At 30.8% G+C, this 19,509-nt stretch overlaps 1 protein-coding gene across 1 annotated transcript in view; it reads right to left on the bottom strand.

Moving 5' to 3' along the window:
- Nucleotides 1-15,284, bottom strand: part of LOC134724864 (coiled-coil domain-containing protein 33-like) — a 33,003-nt gene extending 17,719 nt beyond the window's left edge. Inside the window, exons 1-10 of the mRNA XM_063588174.1 lie at nt 15,143-15,284; nt 11,879-12,187; nt 8,898-9,403; nt 7,010-7,176; nt 6,128-6,261; nt 3,297-3,406; nt 2,687-2,791; nt 1,963-2,054; nt 1,395-1,515; nt 354-486 (exon numbers count right to left, since the gene is read on the bottom strand). Of these exons, the coding sequence (XP_063444244.1) occupies nt 354-486; nt 1,395-1,515; nt 1,963-2,054; nt 2,687-2,791; nt 3,297-3,406; nt 6,128-6,261; nt 7,010-7,176; nt 8,898-9,403; nt 11,879-12,167 (1,657 nt within the window). The 5' untranslated portion in view covers nt 12,168-12,187; nt 15,143-15,284. The remainder of the gene's footprint in view (nt 1-353; nt 487-1,394; nt 1,516-1,962; nt 2,055-2,686; nt 2,792-3,296; nt 3,407-6,127; nt 6,262-7,009; nt 7,177-8,897; nt 9,404-11,878; nt 12,188-15,142) is intronic.
- Nucleotides 15,285-19,509: the final 4,225 nt, after the last annotated feature.

Raw genomic sequence — 19,509 nt, 5'->3', positions numbered from 1 at the left:
TGAATAGACTTACTTCTGCAATAATAGTGTGCTTGTGGGTTCATATTTGAAAGATTTTAAAAGATCTGAAATGAAATTCTCTATTATAACCCTTACATCATTAACCAAAAACACAACTCTATTTTATAAGAATCAAGACATATAGTGTGGACAAATGTTGAATTTTCAAAGAACTGCTATAGCCTACTGCTAACGTTAATATCATGGCCACTGAGTCTCTCATAACTCTTTTTAGAGTGGCTCTTGTATGTTTTATGATTTTGTTTTATCAACTGTTTGTATGTTTTATATAATGAAGAGGTGAGACTTAAATAAAATATTGTCTTGTCTTGTCTTGCATAATAATAACTTACCTGCACTTGCTTCATAATATTCTAGAACTAAGGCTGCACTTGGTGTAAACATTGTTGCTTTGTCTCTTTCTTCACAGAATAAATAAGGATGATTCCATTCAGGCTGAACATCAGGTCTACCTGGCAAGCTTATCTAATATGAAAATGTTTTAAAATACTCTTGTGTTATCAAGATATAAATTGTATACAGTTTTGGACATGTGTATATTAAAATTCTCTTTACAATCGTTTGCTTGCTTATACAAACTTTTCTATCTCTTTAGGTTTATTTTTTAAGGGGATTTTGATGTGCTGCTCCATAATTATTTTTTTGGGGGGAGGGGGAATAGGAACGGATCCACTTAATAAACTAAAACAAGAGGCTGTCACAACGACAGCAAATGGGATTTATTTATATTTATTTGTGTCCTGGCAATATCACAAGAACCATTACTGAAGAATGGTGAAAGTGAAAATCGCCAATATCAAATTTGACCTCCATTTTGTCATCAGTATCAACATATTAAAATTTGAAAAGCTTAGATTGAATGGTTCATGAGCAAATGCATCAACGTGAATGGAAATGCCATTTTCCAATCTTTCAAGAACCATAACTCCTGAACGGTAAAAGTCAAATTTGTCATTATTGATCTTGATCTCCATTTTGTCATTAGTAACAACAGTTCATGCGTAAATGCACGGACACGACTGGAAACTCCATTTTTCAATCTTTCAAGAACCATAACTCCTGAACGGAAAAAGTCAAAATCGCCATTATTGAACTTGACCTTCATTTAGTTGTCAGTAACAACATTATTTAAATTTTAAAAGCTTTGGTTATACGGTTCATGAGTTAATGCACGGACAACATTTGATTGCTGCACGACCGACCGCCCGCAGGGCCGCCTGCCGTACATCCCCAAATCAATAACCAACATTTTTGTCACAAAAATCCGGTTAAAAATAAAAGTATGATATTGAAATCAGTGTATACTGTTAAGATAATCAAAAACCAAATTGAAATACTGTGAAAGATTAAAGCAATGATAAGAAATACTCTACCTGAGGATAGCCATGCATACTTCTAGGAGGAACACTAAATGATGATGGATGAGGATTTGGGAAGGTAACGCTGTTCATAGTGACACCAGCTGATCTAGGATTGGTAAGCAGCTGATTGTTCCTAAAATATGATATACAAGACAATACTATTGCTAAGTACAAAAATCATGATATGAAACTGTAGGATGTTGCATTTTTTCCTTAAGTAGTGTCTAAAATTGAGTCTCAAATAATCAGATTATGAAGTTTTGAACTGGTAACATGGGTAATGAGGTAGTTAAGCTATACAAGAGCCATCTTGTTTTCCAATTTTATCATGAAATTGACAATATTCTTTTACAATAAAGAAACATTAATGAAAAGCTAATCCTTCTTTTAAATCAAATTTCTGGTAAAGCCTTATAATTTGTCAATATTTTTTTTCAAAGTATCTTTTTCTCTACAGAAGGGATAAGTTTTAAAAGTTATCACATCTTATTAATAGATAAGATTGTAAAAAAACATAAAAACCTGCAATTGCAAAAAAACGTTTTATAAGCAGAATAATCAAAATATTTTTGATACATACTTGTAATTATAGTAATCAGGAATAACCCTAGCTACTGCTATCAATGGACCTTTAGCTGTCTGTAATGGTTTCTGTACAGATCTTAAAGTAGCCTAAAAATAATACAAGGGAGATAATTAGCTTTCTTCAAATTTAGGTCTCAGTCAAAAAGGATTCTTTATTTCTCGAAATCTATATATATTGTTAAAAAACATCTGCCACAATCTGTAATGGTTTCTGTACAGATCTCAGAGTAGCCTAAAAATTATACAAGGGAGATAATTAGCTTTCGTCAAATTTAGGTCTCAGTCAAAAAGGATTCTTTATTTCTTGAAATCTATATATATTGTTAAAAAAACCTCTGCTACAATCATTTAAATGAATAAATTTAAGCATAAATTTGATCTTCCTTATAAAAAAATGTATGCACCTTTTGGCTGAAACTGTATCTCTGTTTTCTAAATACTGTAAAGTCAGAAATTATTGCGATGTTTTTATTATTGTGAAAAATGTGACAGATTTATCATCACAATAATTCAAACTCGCATTAAAAGTTTTTTAATATGAATCAAACAGGATTTTTCTGAATTTCGCAAAAATAAAAATCGCATTCTGGTCTAAAATGACAAAATCGCAATAATAAATGCACGCAATAATTTCTAAATTTACAGTATAGCATAAAATTCTGCAAATCATTGCAAAAATTATCTATCTGGAATGATAGTAATTCCAACATGTAACTTACCTCTAAAGCCAGATAATCAGGTGAGGATGGGTCTTTTGGTAGATGCATTGTTTTCCTGGTGATAGTAACATATGTTTTCACTCCATTAGGAATTCCTTTAACAGGCTGAAACATTCATAATATTTATGTTGAGCGATTGAAATTAAATTTTGGGAATTCCTTAAATAGTCTCTAAACATTCACAATATTAAATGTGTTATATGTCATTATATAATGCAAAATAAATGTAGGGTTCAAAGCATCTAAATTTAGAAAACTGATTTTTTGAAGTTACCAAAATGTTCAGTTATATTTTCTTTTTGTATCAAGTAGCATTTATCATTATTTAAACTCGATTTTGGATTAACAAAACTTGGAGCAATGTTGAACCCCCCACCCCCACCCCCAAAATATTTGATTTAAGTTTTTTATCCTACATCAATCTTTTGATGTTGTCCCTAAGTTCCTTATTTACAGACCTAGTGATGGTTAATCCTGAATCATATGCGCCATCACCATGTATGAAAAATCCAAGACACTGATAAGAAGATGTGGTATGATAGCCAATGAGACAACTCTCCACAAGAGACCAAAATGACACAGAAATTAACAACTCTAGGTCACTGTATACCTTGATTAGTTCTAGATGATACTGATGGAATGGCTGTAGATATGATATTGGTATTTCATATTTAACAAGCATCTCTTTAGAAGGATGATCAGCTGCTATTATTGTCAGTACTGTAAAGGAAAAGTCAAAAACTTATTATTTTCATTCTTATTTACAGTAAATGTAAAGTCACAGGAAGATTTACTATAAAATGTTTTAAAAAGTAACTATTAATTTATCATACAATATGTAAAATACAGTATCTGAGAGTTGTTATTGCCAATAATGCTGTTTGAATGTGTTATTTTCTTCTTATATATTTTAATGCAACCCAGTTTTTATCATTTCATCTTTTAAACCGTTTTTTGGGTTAAGGGTTACTACAAACAAACAAAAAAAAGGGTCCCTTCAGTATGAATCACTCAAAAGCCAATACTTACTCATCAGAGCTGCAGAGAGTGTTAATACCAGATGAAAACAAAATGGTATTAAGATTTTCAACACTTAGTTAATGCTTTAAAAAAAACACTTGGGGTATGATAATATTTCTTTTGTATTTTTTATCCATCAAAGACACTTTGTAAATGAAACTCCACTGACTCATAGTATATTACTAAGAAAGATTGTTTGCCATCATGTATAGTTGACCATATCAATCTACTTTAGTTTTCAAAACAAAGACAAAAAGAAAACTCTCATTAATGCGGGGTTCACACATTGCCGATTATTGCTCCCGTTTGAGATCAGACAGCGATACGACACGAAAAGTGAAAAAGTCGGATTAGTATCCTCAATTATCTGGAATGTCCTATTATTGTCTGAACGCAGTCGTTTAAGTTCGTAACAGATTCCTACTGGTCGGGAAGGGTCCGAATAGTTCGGCAAAGCACCCCGACAGTTAGGTGCGTCCCGTAACATTCGGGGAAACTCAGCCGATTTTGTCTCGTCGGATTACAATCGTGCCTATGTCGTGACAGATTCTGCTGTATCGGATCGAATTCCTAACAATGTTCTGTGTATTCGGGACGGTGTCCTGTGGAACGGGAATGATCTGGAGGAGTCCCGACAATAACAGAATACAATACGACTGAGACCAGACAAAGCCGTTTGCAATGCGATAGAGCGGACCGTGATAGGATTACGTTCCGACAGTACCTGATCATCCCGATTATGCCGACAGTTTTCGAACGGATAACTTCCGTCAGCGTCGGTTCACTGTCTTGTCACTATCTGATCTCTGTCGGATTACATTCGGTAGAATCGGGACGCAGTCGTGACAGACTCGGTCGAATTTTACCTGGCGAAAGATACAAATCGAATTTCCATCCACGATTCACAGGATCTTGATCAGACTTTTGACAAATTTTAATCGGGAATGGTCCTGTCAAGGACGGCAGTAAAAATCGTGAATGTGTGACCCCAGCTTAAAGGGCAATAACTTAAATAAGGATAATTATCATTTTGACTTAGAAAGTCTCTATTTATCTATTATAGTTTTTAAAATACATTTGTAGTAGGTAAAAATAGAAAATAATTGTGGGAAAATACCTTCAATAAGGTGTAGACTAATGATTCCTATATGTTTGACTCGTCTGTAGACCTTATCTTGCTGATCATTTTTGCAAGTTATAGTTTTTCAAAATAATGGACACAAAAAAAAACCAACATTTTTTGCAATGAAAGCCAACAGGTGAGGTCATTGGGTACACATTTTAAACTAGATACCCCATTAATGATTGAAGCCAAATTTTATCTTTGTAAAAGTTAATGAATTACAGACAACAAAAGATACAAGGGATGAATACCTCAAATTATCGGTAATTCGTATATTTTCCCTCTGATCTCACTGCCTAATATTCTTGAGTATCAACGTACTGGCTGTATCACTGAAAATATTAGGCAATACATTGCATGACACCATAACATTGTGTGACGTCATGATTACTGATAAACAGAATAATAGGTAGTTTCGTTTTTGATACTGACGATATCATGTTGAATATCTTAACTTGCCCTAACAGGCTCGTCTAGATATACCACATGATATAGTCAGTATCAAAAAGGAAACTACCTATTATTCTATACATAATGGCAAACTCTCATATTGATCTTCAGACCAGGTGAGCAAACAAACTTGGACAAAAAGTTAAAAGCTTGTAATAAAAACACTGCAATCTCATCACTCATACAAATACACAACAATGATATGTAAATAAGATCACACATTTAGTCATTATATATTACCAAAATATCTATTGTATATTGTTTCTGAAAAAAATATAAAGATAATCCAAACTATACAATTTGTTTTCTCCCCATACAATCAAACAAAAATTAGTTTTAACTTCATACAATTGCAAATGACTCCTTTTTTTTTTTTTTTTTAAATCAGACAACAAAATATTCTGTATTAATGACTAATGCAGGAATATCAGTTTCTTTAAAAACCAAGACAGTCCAAAAATGACAAGAACAAAAATAATCTTTAGGTATAACAATATATGAAAACAAAAATGTGTCCTCAGTACACTGATGCCCCACTCTAACTATCATTTTCTATGTTCAGTGATCAGTGAAATTGGGGTAAAAACTCTTTTTTGGTACTAAAATTAGAAAGATCATATCATAGGAAATATGTGTACTTAGTTTCAAGTTTTTTGGACTTCAACTTCATCAAAAACTACCTTGACCAAAAACTTTAACCTGAAACAGGACAGACAAAAGAACAGACAGACGATCGAATGGACGGACACACAGACCAGAAAACATAATGCCCCTCTACTATCTTAGGTGGGGCATAAAAAGGGGAATTACATACTTCAAGACTTATAATAGGATAGAAGAAAACCTACCTTCATCAGCAGCTGATTTCTCTTCAAAATTCACAGTGACTAGTTCTTCCCAGGAGGGAGCCGTTGTAGGTCTCAGTGATGTATGTGTTGAAGCACCAGTTTTCACATTCTTGTCATCATCTGTTTTACTTTTCCTGAAAGTTTCCATGATAACTTTTTACATCATAATGAACTGGCCTCAATGTGTGACACTGGAGTTGTCAACGTATATTTGTTCCACCGTACAGAAGTTCCAGTGGAAACTTTATTATAAACAATGTCATAATACCTGTACCTGATGGAACAAATATTCTATACTATTTATTCTGTTAGGAACATCTACTGTAACATTTATTCCTGTGGAAGTAATATTCCAGAATATTTTTTCCTGTGGAAGTAATATTCCAGAATATTTTTTCCATTTGGAACTTACATTATGAAGGAACTTCCATTCCGTGACAGACCAACAAAAACTTGATCTTTTTTAAAATAACTTGAACAAAAGTGATTATAAAGTTCAAATTACTATTGGAAATTTGGTAAAGTATACATATTGAATTTTGTAGTAAATTTTTCTGTTAGAATGTTGAATTGATCTTAAATCCATGTCCTAGTTCATCCAAAAAACTTATAAACAAACAAAATTTTCCATCATAGAGTAGAAGGCTTTTTTTTTATGACGTCAGATCAATAAGGTTGACTCTAAGTAGAATTTGAGAAGTATATATCATCTCTATGATTTCATGGTTAGTATGAGAAGAATTTTGTAGAACTACTTTATTTGAGGAGTATGACATCTTTTCATGACGCTTAATTGAGGGAAAGGAGCATAAGGACAACTTTATATCATATGAGAATTAAGACGTCTGCTACTACCATGGAGTATGATATCTCTATACTTACACTACACCAAATGGAACAGGAAGCTGGCCATCAGGAGTTGTGGGTAAATTACTAGCACCATGGAGTATGACATCAATTTGTTCTTTTCCTTTGCGAGATACATGTCTGTAACTTTTACTGATCTCAAAACTATGCCTGTCTTTGTCTTGTAATGGGTCTTCAGGAATCTACAAATACATATTTCAAATGATCTACACTTACTTAAATGAAGTATTTCTTACAACAAAGAAATATGTTTTCCACTATACAACAAATATTTGAAAACATTAGAAATTCTAGTTAACAAAAATGTTTTGTTACTTTATAAATACAAATATTTTAAGCAGTTGAACAGCTACAGCTTGATTGAAAATGTCTGTCAACAGTTAATAAGTTTTTCAATTTCATATTGCAATGTTTTACATTAAAGACATAAGAAACGAGTGACCGGTGAAAAATTATGTTCTTCCAAATCTTGAACCAATGCATACAAACATCATAAACTTAGTCTTCTGTGCACGAATTTATCATTTTTTTCGTGTAAATTTCGTATAATCGTCAATTTTTTTTTCAATCAGTCAGTGTTGTTTAGAAAATATGGCAGGTAATTAAAGTTCGTGTTTTGAAGCCGAAGTTTAACGATGGTCACCTGTTTGTCAACAATCGACAAAAAATAAACAAAAAAGCATGGAAAGAGAGCATGTGTTTAATTGTAAATTCAGATAATAGTTTATTTTAAGGACATCGATGCGTATTGTGATCACCGGATTTTTACGAGATGGGTCACACTGAGGTCACTTTGCATACGGAAAATATGTCGGGGGAATTGGTTGCTGGAACTTCTTCTAAATATGAATAAATTAAAGAATTTTCTTCAGAAAAAAGTATATGTACATAAGTTTTAAAATGAAAACTATCCATTGAGTTATAAAAAACATATGCATTATTTTTTTTGATTTGAGGTTTCTTATGACTTTAAGTTTAAAGTACATGTATTATTTATCATGAAAAACTCAAAAACTTAAAAACTAGTAAATCACAAAAATTCCTGCTCTTTTGGCAATTAACATGTTCATGTAAAACAACTTATCTGTCATGATAAAATTTAAAATAAAGTAAAACAAAAACAAAACAATTGAAACAAATATAAAAGTAAAAAAACAAAAATTAAGAACATTCATAACCATTTCATACCAATACGCTTATAAGATGAAATCTCACTTTTTTCTGAAAAATTATAGATTTAACAGGATCATGGATTGAATACAGTACTTGAGTTACATTCACCTAGTTCTTGAAATTCCTTTAAGCATATTGTTCAAATGCACCTTTCAATGAGAAATATAAAACATATACAAAATGTGGTTCAAATTTGCTTTTTCGTTACTATTAATCTAATGAGGTACTATTTTTCAACTGAGATAGAGGATGAAGCATAATATTATAAGTTACAGGTTTTTTGTTAGTACATTGTAGTAGAAGTTCCTTCAATATATAATAATGTAGTTCCAAATGGATCAAATATCATGGCATTTTTTTTTACAAAGTTTCCAGGCAAACTTCTGTAAGGTGAAACAGTGGGATTTAAAACTTCTGATCATGGCCGAGAAAATATGAAAAATTGATGATCATTCCTTAACAAACATGTGTATTACAATTCTGTTTGTGAAATGCAATGTCCCTCACGTTTTTAGAAAATAATTTAAATATGGAATATTTGTTATTGTCTGAGAAGTCAGGATTTTTTTTTTATTTCAATGTATCTCTGGCATTATACAAGACTAACTTATTTCCCAATTAGAAAGCACTAACCCAAAACCTTGGAGGTTCCACAAACCTTAATATCCAAGAAAAGTTGGCAATCATGAACAAAAATGAATATACAGTAAAATAAAAATATTTGTTTTACCTTTCTTCCTTCGAGCTGTGGTGGCAATGGTGGAGTACCTGGAACATTGATAGATACATTGTCGCCACCCCAGGAATCTGTGGGCGTGATTGTTCTGTTTGTCGGTGGGGGTTCTAATCTATTGGTTCTGTTTTTATCATCTTTTTCACGTAATTCTGGACTTTTTTGTTTTGAAACAGGCTTTTTGACAGGTGATTTTGGAGGTGTCTTTGGTGGAGATTTAGGTTTTACTGTAAGAACTTCCCTCAAAGCATAAGTACATCTGATTCTCCCACAATGCATCTGAACACTGTCTGTACTAACTGTCCTCAAAAGTGACATAACGTCTGTATAATTATAGAAATCATCTCCAGGTTCAACATTTACTTTAATCCGGGGAGCATTTGGACGAGGATATATTGCAAACTTTCCTTCGCCAACTTTACGACCTTTTGCACCAATCTTTGGTCTGGTAAATGCCTCCACAAGTAGATGTACATCATGATTTTTATCATTCATACAAAAACCTAAAATATAAAAAAATAAGAATGTGTCCCTAGTTCACAGATGCCTCATCCTCACTATAATTTCTATGTTCAATGGAATGTGAAATTGGGGTAAAAAATCTAATTTTGATATTAGAAAGATCATATCACAGGGAACATGTGTACTAAGCTTCAAGTTGATTGGACTTCCAACTTCATCAAAAACTATCTTGCCCAAAAACTTTAACCTGAAGTGGGACAGACCGACCGACGGACAATGAACTGATTAACGGACGCAGACCAGAAAACATAATGACACTATACTATCATAGGTCAGGCATAAAAAAATGTAAGGCATCAATTTTGATCACAAACTTTAAAGATGGTCGATACTTATCTCCCTAAGAGTGACAAGGAATTACAAATATGGTTGACAGGCAGTTGAACCCTTGCCAAAGTGGTTCATCCATTAAGCTATGCAGGATGTACAAGTCCACAGTAATATCTAGTAAGATTTGGGAAGTTAAATTTGAAGCATTTTGTAAAAAGAGTGCTATGCTCTCTGTATGTCAAGAACAAACCCTTTTTGGTCCATAGGTGGCCTGATGCAAGACTTAATTTCAGCTCTTATCCAATATACTATGGATTTTATTTATTTTCGTTGGTACCAATTTTAGAAGATTGACAAAATCTTACATTTTCATAGACATTTAATTTCTTTATTTTACTAAAGTTTGCATTCAACACAGAGAAAAGATTCTATATCATTGAATAACAAGTGAAACTGCGAGCTACTGCTCACTGATGATACCCCCTCCACAAGTGGATAATATAAATAGTGTAAAATATGCAAGTGTTCCCTAAACAGGAAGTTGTCGATTGATGAATCTGAAAACACATCACACGGTATAGCTGACTTATATAAATCCTGAAACCAAATTTCAGAAATCCTTATATTGTAGTTCCTGAGAAAAGTGTGACGAAAATTTTCAACTTGGCTTTCATGTGTAAAATCATACAAGTGTTCAGTAAACAGGAAGTTGTAAAGTGATCAATCTGAAAACGCATCACACTGTATAGCTGACTTAGATAAACCCTGAAACCAAATTTCAGAAATCCTTGTATTGTAGTTCCTGAGAAAAATGCGACGAAAAAATAAATAGTGTAAAAATATGCAAGTGTTCGGTAAACAGGAAGTTGTCGGGTGATGAATCTGAAAACGCATCACAGGGTATAGCTGACTTAGATAAACCCTGAAACCAAATTTCAGAAATCCTTGTATTGTACTTTCTGAGAAAAGTGTGACGAAAATTTCCAACTTGGCTATCATGTTTAAAATCATACAAGTGTTCGGAAAACAGGAAGTTGTCAAATGATCAATCTGAAAACGCATCACACGGTATAGCTGACTTAGATAAACCCTGAAACCAAATTTCAGAAATCCTTGTACTGTAGTTCCTGAGAAAAATGTGACAAAAAATATTCATGGGACGGACTGACTGACGGACTGACTTGCGGACGGACAGACAGAGGTAAAACAGTTTACCCCCACTTTTTTAAAGCGGGGGTATAAAGCGGGGGTCTAATAACGGGGGGGGTATAATTAAATTCATGGCTCACCTGTACCCAAAAAATCAACGAAAATTGGTTTCCCATTACAAATAATGAATCCACAGTACCCTCATTTTCCAGACACAGTTGAAATTTCAACAACGTTTATTTTGTATGACCTCTCTTCAGGACCTATCTATTTTACTTATTGTTAATTTGTTCTTGTCCTGAACATGTATAAAACCTTTGTCACTGGACATCAAAACCAACAATATGTTAATCAATATTCATTCCATTTTTTTTGTAATTAACTGAACAAAAATATTTGGTACAAATCTTTTAGACTAAAATTTAAAGGCTTGATATATCAAAACCTTGATTATTATTCTAGATCATATTTTCAACCTAAATGACTTTTAAATTTTTTTGTTGACAGCTTAACCTTCTTTTCCTTTGATTCTTATTTTAGTTATTGGTAGACCCACTTTGCACAGCCTTAACCTATTAGATGAATTGATAAATTGTTCTTTTACTTAATATAATATCTGCTTATGGATATCTGCAGACAACAATAAATAAATATTCAAAGTAACGAAATCGTGGATACTCATGTCATTGGAATGTGTAGACAGAAACTACTGTGGATTCCTTAAAATTCATGGGACACTAATTTTCGTGAATTCATAGGTATAGGTCAAATCAAAATAAATATTCAACAAAGTACAAATTTTCTATAGGTTTGTAAAAATATTTTTGCAATACCATGAAATCCAGTATTTACAAAAATAAAATTCTTCATGAAACGTCAAAAATGGATATCAATGAAAATAAATAAAACAACAATAATTTTTCTCAAACTACTGGTTCTAATCTAGTAGTAATATAAGCGTCCTTCATGATTTTTCTGTTATATATTTATATATAAAACCTATGTAGGTAAAAAGTGTCAGTGTCAAATAAATTTACCTTTTGGAAGTCTAAAAACAAACTGTTTTTCTCTAAATGTGACCATAGCTGTTGTTTCTTTCTGTGCAACCGTGTCTGTCTCTCCTTCATATCGGTTCTCAAAGTATGGCACACCGCTTTCTTTTATTTGAATCTTACTGTAGTCCTTTGTATGTAAACTTTGTACAGACAATCTGAGGAAATATTTGCCTTCCAAATTAAACTGTGCATCTTTTATATTAACTTCAAATTCCAAAGCCTTGTCATTAACCCTGGGTAATGTAGATGCATCCATTACTGATAGAGACATTTATAACTATTTGGAGAATGCTGGAATAAAAGGAAAATAGGATTAAAACCATAACTCAAGCAAATTGAAGATCCAACAGTCCTGTTTGAATAAGAGCTTTTCAAACTATTATAAATAATATGAAGAACAAATGTTTGGCTACATTAAAAGAATACTAGTACAATGTAGTAAAATTCTTAATTAAAAAAAACCATGTAATCAAGTTGTATAAGGGAGATATTATAGGCAAAAAAAAGAGAAAAGGTTGTCTCCCTTGAACAATATGTCTGTAGATCATTATATTCTTCTAAAATTATCATTGTGCCAACCTAAGTTTTCTTGACCAATAGTAATTTTGAATGGGAAATCATGCTGCACAATGACAAATGCAGCAATCTTCTGTTTTTATACAAGAAAATGTAATGGAAAGAGCTTTTTTCAGTTCCTTGGGAAGATTAAAGCGTTGACAATATGTATATGAACATTATATATTATCCTTCATACAAAAACATATAAAAAATAAAAATGTATTATATTCATATATGTAATGGACAGTTCCCATAAAAGAAGATGAAGGGATGATTTATCCTTGATATTTATATCATGTATGTACATGTATCATAATTGAAGTTAATGTGAGTAATAAATTTCAAGTTATTAAATCATGAACTGTAGATCAGCTTCTAGTAGCTGAACTATAAAGTGTAATATAAAACAGAATTGTAATGTGAAATATCACTGATATACAACCATAATATACTGAAAAATGGATTAAAACAAAAAAATATCACCTCCCCCTTTCAAAAAACAAATCCAGGATGAACAAACATATGGACAAACAAGAGAAAATGTACTGTAAATTCAGAAAAAATTGCAAGATTGATTATTGCAATTTCAATAAAAACTGCATACAGATATATGAATCAATTTCAGAATACAAGTTCTTATTATTGCTATGCTAACTCAGTCACATTATATGCATTAATAAAAAAAAAAAGCAATTATTTACAGTACCCCAGCAAAATTTGTTATAGGGTATTAAAGTTATGACTTGACTTTTCATTATCAAAATGATAAAAAAAAGATACCGTATAGCGGGTTATTTTCGCGGGTGTAAAATTTCGCGATTTTCATTGAACAAGGTATACGAAATATTTTGGCGGTTATTATTTTGGCGGATTAAAAACTTTTATTAATACCTTTGTATGTACACTTTTAATTTGGCGGAATTTATTTTGGCGATTAAGTTCTGTCCGCGAAAATAAGCGAAAATTTGCACCCCGCGAAAATAACCCGCTATACGGTAGTAATACTGTGAGCAGGGACCAGATTTGATTGATGATATACATCCAATGACCCCTTCTTCACTACTATGGTCTATCACCACATTATTACCCTCAACAAACACATGTACAACCTTCAAAGAATAAGATAAAGTTGTTAGAAAGATACAAGTACATTCTCCTTCTAGGTGAAATCTTATTTATAAAGATAAGAAGATGTGGTACGATTGCCATTGAGACAACTCTCTAAAAGACCAAATGACACAGAAATTAACAACTATAGGTCACTGTAAAGACTTCAACAAAGAGTAAAATCCATACAACATAATCAGATATAAAAGACCCCAAAATGACAAATGTAAAACATTCAATTCAGAAACTAGCCACCTGATTTATGTACAAAATAATGAACAAAAAAACAAGTATAATATTCAGCAACAGACAACAACTACTGAATTACAGACTCATTTATTACATCATAATATGCCTATCCATTATACTTTAAGATAAAATGCATGTATTGTGAATCATATTGCATGTTATAAGGTCCTGTTTTCAAAAGATAAACTTCTCTTTAAATTTAATACAATAATCAATCTTTACTTTGTTTTATCTCCCAGAATTCGTAAAATCATGACAAGATGTCACATCAAGATCATTAAGTAAATCCTTTTATCTTTATGTACTTGACAAAATCAACCATTGGAGTTCTAAACAAAGCTTAGTACAATAATAGTGACCTTCATTGTAATAAAATCTATCTATAGAGACTAACAGCATTAGTGTATTTAACAGTTTAGGTTATTAGTTTAGGCCCTGTTTAAATATATTCTTCTGCGGATATTTGTACATCTTTTAAAAGCAGACCAACAATCTTGAATGTATATAACAGATATTTTATATGGTGTTCTTTACCTCAAAAGGAAGGAGTGACATTAAGTGTGGTTTCTTAAATTTTAAAGATTAAAAAAAAAAATCCAAAGAAAGAGGGCATCCAAAAGCCCCCTCTTGATCCACCAGTGTGTATGTTAATCACGTACAACATTTTAATCCTGATCTCTATAAGGAGTTTATTTAAAACATTTAGCATGCACCTTAAAAATTAAAATAAGACATTATTTACATGTTATTTGCCCCTATATTTTATTAATGGCAACTTTATCACAAATGTGGTTCAGTGTCAACACCATTTATAAAAATTGTACAAATACAACACACATAATAACAAATTGGACCTAGAACAAAAGATAAGTAATCGGATTAATTTGTCAGAAATTGGTATTTGAGTTCATTCAAAAGTGGTAAATCTCAAGAGTACATTTTAAAAATAATCCTATATACAGTCTTTATAATATACTCTCTAATTCATATCCAGCAAAATCATTTAATTTATACTGTTGTGAGAAATTTAATTTTTATGGCTAATGAGAGAACACTTTTTCAGAAAACTTTTCGGTGACCCAGCAACATTTTCACTGGTTGGTTTATCATGAAGACTGCTTTACATAAGCTTGAAATTTCAATCAATGGAAGAACACATGCTAATTCCAAGTTTACTATAATTCTTTTATTCTTTTAAAAATTTGTGTCTCAAAGTGTTATGCATATAAAGTAAATAACGGATTGATTGATGAATAGAAGTGTTATATCTCATGTGAGACGTCTTGTTTCATGTTTGCATAAAAATAAATATTGACAAAAACAAAAACCTACCATGATTGATAAAACAGTAATATCCAAATATAGCTTGTTTAAAAAAGTCCCTGGCACTTAACTTTATTAATGAGTGGTATATCATGTAGCATACCTTTTGTATGCTGTTCCGATATGACATAGAAGTTTAAACGTGAAACGATTGTCAGTAGATAGAGTACAACAGAATCAATCGGGCATTTCTCTGACTTTACGGGAAATGATTTATATCATAAGGGTAATGGAAACTAATTAAAAGTGTTGTATTTGTTGAAGACTTTCTATCATACTGTATTGTCCATTCTTCAAATAGTATTATAACCTTTAATCATAGACAAATCAGATAAGTGAATTAATTGAATGGCTATTGTGTATTCAAATCGGTGTCTGACAATAAAGCGAATTACAGATTGTCAAATATAGAGAACAATCTGTATAATATATTGTCTGACAGCCAAAAATTCTTTATCATTTTAAAAAGTGAATGAATTATAGTTGCTGCAGGGACTTCAGTTCATACTTAATGTCCCCTATAAGCTGAAATAACTGTTGTGTTGTTAATGTCAATGTGAGAATTCAAGGAGCATAATTTGAACTTTTAGGAAATTCTTCTGTTGCTTTATAAACTTAGGAAAGTGTAACTGAAAACTTTTGTAATAGATTTTGATTAGATTTAAATGTTACTTATCATTTTCAAATTTAAATAGTGATCTGCTATTTTCATATAAAATTCTTGCTCTTGAATGAAAACTTATCCATTTGTTAATTTTCTTAAATGCTTCAATGTCCAAATGATTTTTCATAACGACTGAAAATTAGCTCTTATAAACCTTGTAAAGGTAATGGACAAAAATCAAAATTTACTTTTAATTTTTTTTTATTCTAATTGATATTTTGAAACAAAGAGTATTTAGGTATAGTCTTGATGTCCCATCTTTTTAAGACACTTTTGTCATAATAACACAGGCGGATCCAGAGGATGTAGAGGATGCCAACCCCCCTTTTCCCTCCTTGATTGACAAAAAAACTATTTACATGATTTTTAGTAAAAAAATTGCTAGCACAGAAATCAGATTTATGAAATTTTACCACTTGTTTCAAATATCTTGGATCTACCCCTATTCAGGACTTTCTTTAAAAGGCAGTATTAACAGGCTAAATTGTCTTTTCTTTCAAACTTATAGTCCTCCACTTTTCTGTTGATCAATAAGTTATTATGAAAAACTTCATTAACAATACATGCATGTTTTCAACTTTTTAAAATAAATTTGCTACTTTTAAAAAATTTCAGGAAAAACACTAGACAAAGAATAATGAATCATATAAAAAACTTAAAACTAAAGATAAGATTCTCAATATCTTATAAAAAAAAACCACTGGTACCATTTAATATTGAGTTTACCATTATTGAGTTTATCTATTATCTGTAAATGTCATCTGTCATTGAAGTAATTTATCATCTATTGTATAATATGTATCTTCAGACCATCTTTCCCTGAAATATAAAAGGAAAACAGCTCACTAACCTTATATAAGAAAAGTCTTCAGTTTCACTTCTAATAATATTTTGTTTACAACCAATAAAAATAAGATGACATCATTTTACTGACTACCTCATTTGTTGTTCGGTTTCTATACATCATATAATTCAATTTTTTTTCAATATTTTATAGAAATGCATATCATTTGCTATAGAATTCAAAATTTATTTTCAAAGGCTTTGGGTAAATCAAGTATACATTCGTATATAGATATTTCGCCATGCATAACAATGTGTATTCATTCTGATTTCAAACTTAAAGGGACATCATCAATACGGGCCTTTCTTTATCAAATAAATTTATATTTACAAAACTCTTTTATTATTGAAATCAACATAATAGACAAATCTTTTGAATAGAATTTCATCAAACTAAAACGAAAAATAAAATCTGTGTAAGGCTATTATATGTATGTAATAAATAAGATTCATTGTACACATATATTTTACATATTATATATACATCTCAAAATGTACATAGAAAATGAGGGAATAGAACCAAAAAATGCAAAAATATGCAACTTTAATCAGATGAAAGTGGGCTCTTTTTTTTTTTTTTTTATCTTTTATAGACAATATCTATATAATAAAAAAAAGAAATCCATTGTCAAGTAATGTTATTAAAATATTTCAATTGATTCATAGAAATCTGACATTTAACTATAAAACCAAAATAAAGAATAGTTTGATCAGATTCAAATCTGACAAAACACATGGATTATTTTAATTTATCAGTAACTGAAGTTAAAATATTTGACACAATTTAAGAGGTTAGTAATTAAATTTAGAGCCATTAAAAACTTTCAGTAGCTGATCTTCTGTTTGCTGTTTTCTTATTTTCCTGTTATAAGGGAAATAACTCAATAGTTTGTTTTAAAAATGTGACCTCATGAAGAATCTTATCAGTTTTGTTTTCCCAATTACTATTGCCTTAGGAATATATTTTTTTTCAGCAGGAATGCAGTTAATACAAAGTGATATCATAGTTACTTGAAAGATGTATTCTTCAGATGTTTCGGTCTCGTTGAAATCTCATTCTGAAATTATTTCCAAAATAGTTGATACAACTGGAAATTATCAATGAATTTAAAAATAAAAAATGTTATAATAAAACTGAACTCTGTGAAAAAAAATTGTACTTACAATGAGTAGTTTATGAGTTATTAATCCATTTTTCAAATTTTATTACATATCAAGGCAGTATTTTTAGCCAAAATTTTGAGAAAATGGGTGAAAGATACAAGAAATGATTTCAGCAGAAACATGTACATTTCATATCTCTTTTTTCCTTTCAAATTTCTTTGATATGTATGTATTTAATCATTTATAACAAAGAAGTTGAATAAAATATACACTATGTTCTTAAAAAAGAGAAAAATCACAAACTTTAAAAATTGACAGCATCTTAAATTTGACACAAAAAAGCATCAAAATATGATAAAACTTTATTATATTAATACCTACCTATAGTTTTTTTAATTGAAATTTATTCCGATTGGTTTATTTTCATCTTTATTGAAAGTATGAAAAAAAGTTTAATTGTGGAACTGTATTTTTTTTACAATAAAAGCTAAAAAATTGGTAATAAACAGCTGGGCCATGAGCGCATGATATGCCTGACGTCTTGTGTGGAAGTTTTATGCAATAATCATAAATAGTTTCTGAGAAAGTTTGCAGCAATAACCATTTATTGTTTTTGAGACATGGAGGGACCACCCTGTGTTTTTTTTTAATTTTTACAAATATCACTAAAATAAAATTTTTAATAAAACCAAAAAGTAAACAGATCTTTAGATTAATATAACAAAGAAGTGTGTAAAGTTTTTAGCAATAATAATAAATTGTTTTTGAGAAACGGCACGACATGTAAAAACCCCCTCCCCCTTTTTTACAATATACTCAATAACTCAAAAATGAAATTTTGAATCATCACCAAAAAGTATACAGATCATTGGATTAATATAACAAAGAAGTGTGTAAATTTTTCAGCAATAATCATAAATCTTTTTTTTAAAGATACGGTGCAACATGTAAAAAAAAACTCCCCCTTTTTTACAAAATACTCAATAACTTAAAAATGAAATTTTGAATCATCACCAAAAATTATACAGATATTAAGATTAATATACATGTAAGTAAGAAGTGTGTAAAATTTTAAGCAATAATCAAGAATCATTTTTGAGATACAGTGCGACAGTCACATGTGAAAAAAACCACCCCCTGTTTTAGTTACAAAGTGCCGTAACTCAAAAAGTTCAAATCTTATTTTCACCAAATTATACAGATCATTTGACCATCTTAAAAATTAACTATATTAAGTTTCATGAAATTTAGATAAGTCATTCTCAAGTTACAGTGTGACATGTTTACGCCTGACAGACAGACAGACAGATGGAGTCAAAAATTTGATGGGCATGTAAAAATTAAATAAGCCAAAATAATTTTAGTGGAAGTGTTGGGTACCACCTTAAATTGATGTTGGTCTGATTGTTAATAATACTAGATTTAAATCCTTTATATTATGTCTCTTACCCTGATAGTTCAATGAAGGGAATGTTGTGGATGTTCCACTCCAAAGTCAGCGACAGTAAAGACCGATTTCAATCTGTCCAAAGTAAGTAGTGTTTAATAAGGTCATGCATGTGCTGAAAAGAAACTATACTTTCTAAACTACTACTTGGTGCTACCTGATCTAAGACATTTTTCTTTTTTTAATATATAAAATGTGCATTGTTTGTCATTTATATAATACATCTTTAAAAGTGCATCATGTGCCACGTGTGAGTCAGGATCTGCCTGGATAATAGATCACTCCTAGTTTGCAAAAGGTTTGTGCAGCTAAGTTTTT

This window comes from Mytilus trossulus, chromosome 7 (genome assembly GCF_036588685.1).
Source record: "Mytilus trossulus isolate FHL-02 chromosome 7, PNRI_Mtr1.1.1.hap1, whole genome shotgun sequence".
Taxonomy (NCBI): Eukaryota; Metazoa; Mollusca; class Bivalvia; order Mytilida; family Mytilidae; genus Mytilus; species Mytilus trossulus.
This window is presented reverse-complemented; position numbering and strand designations above follow the sequence as displayed.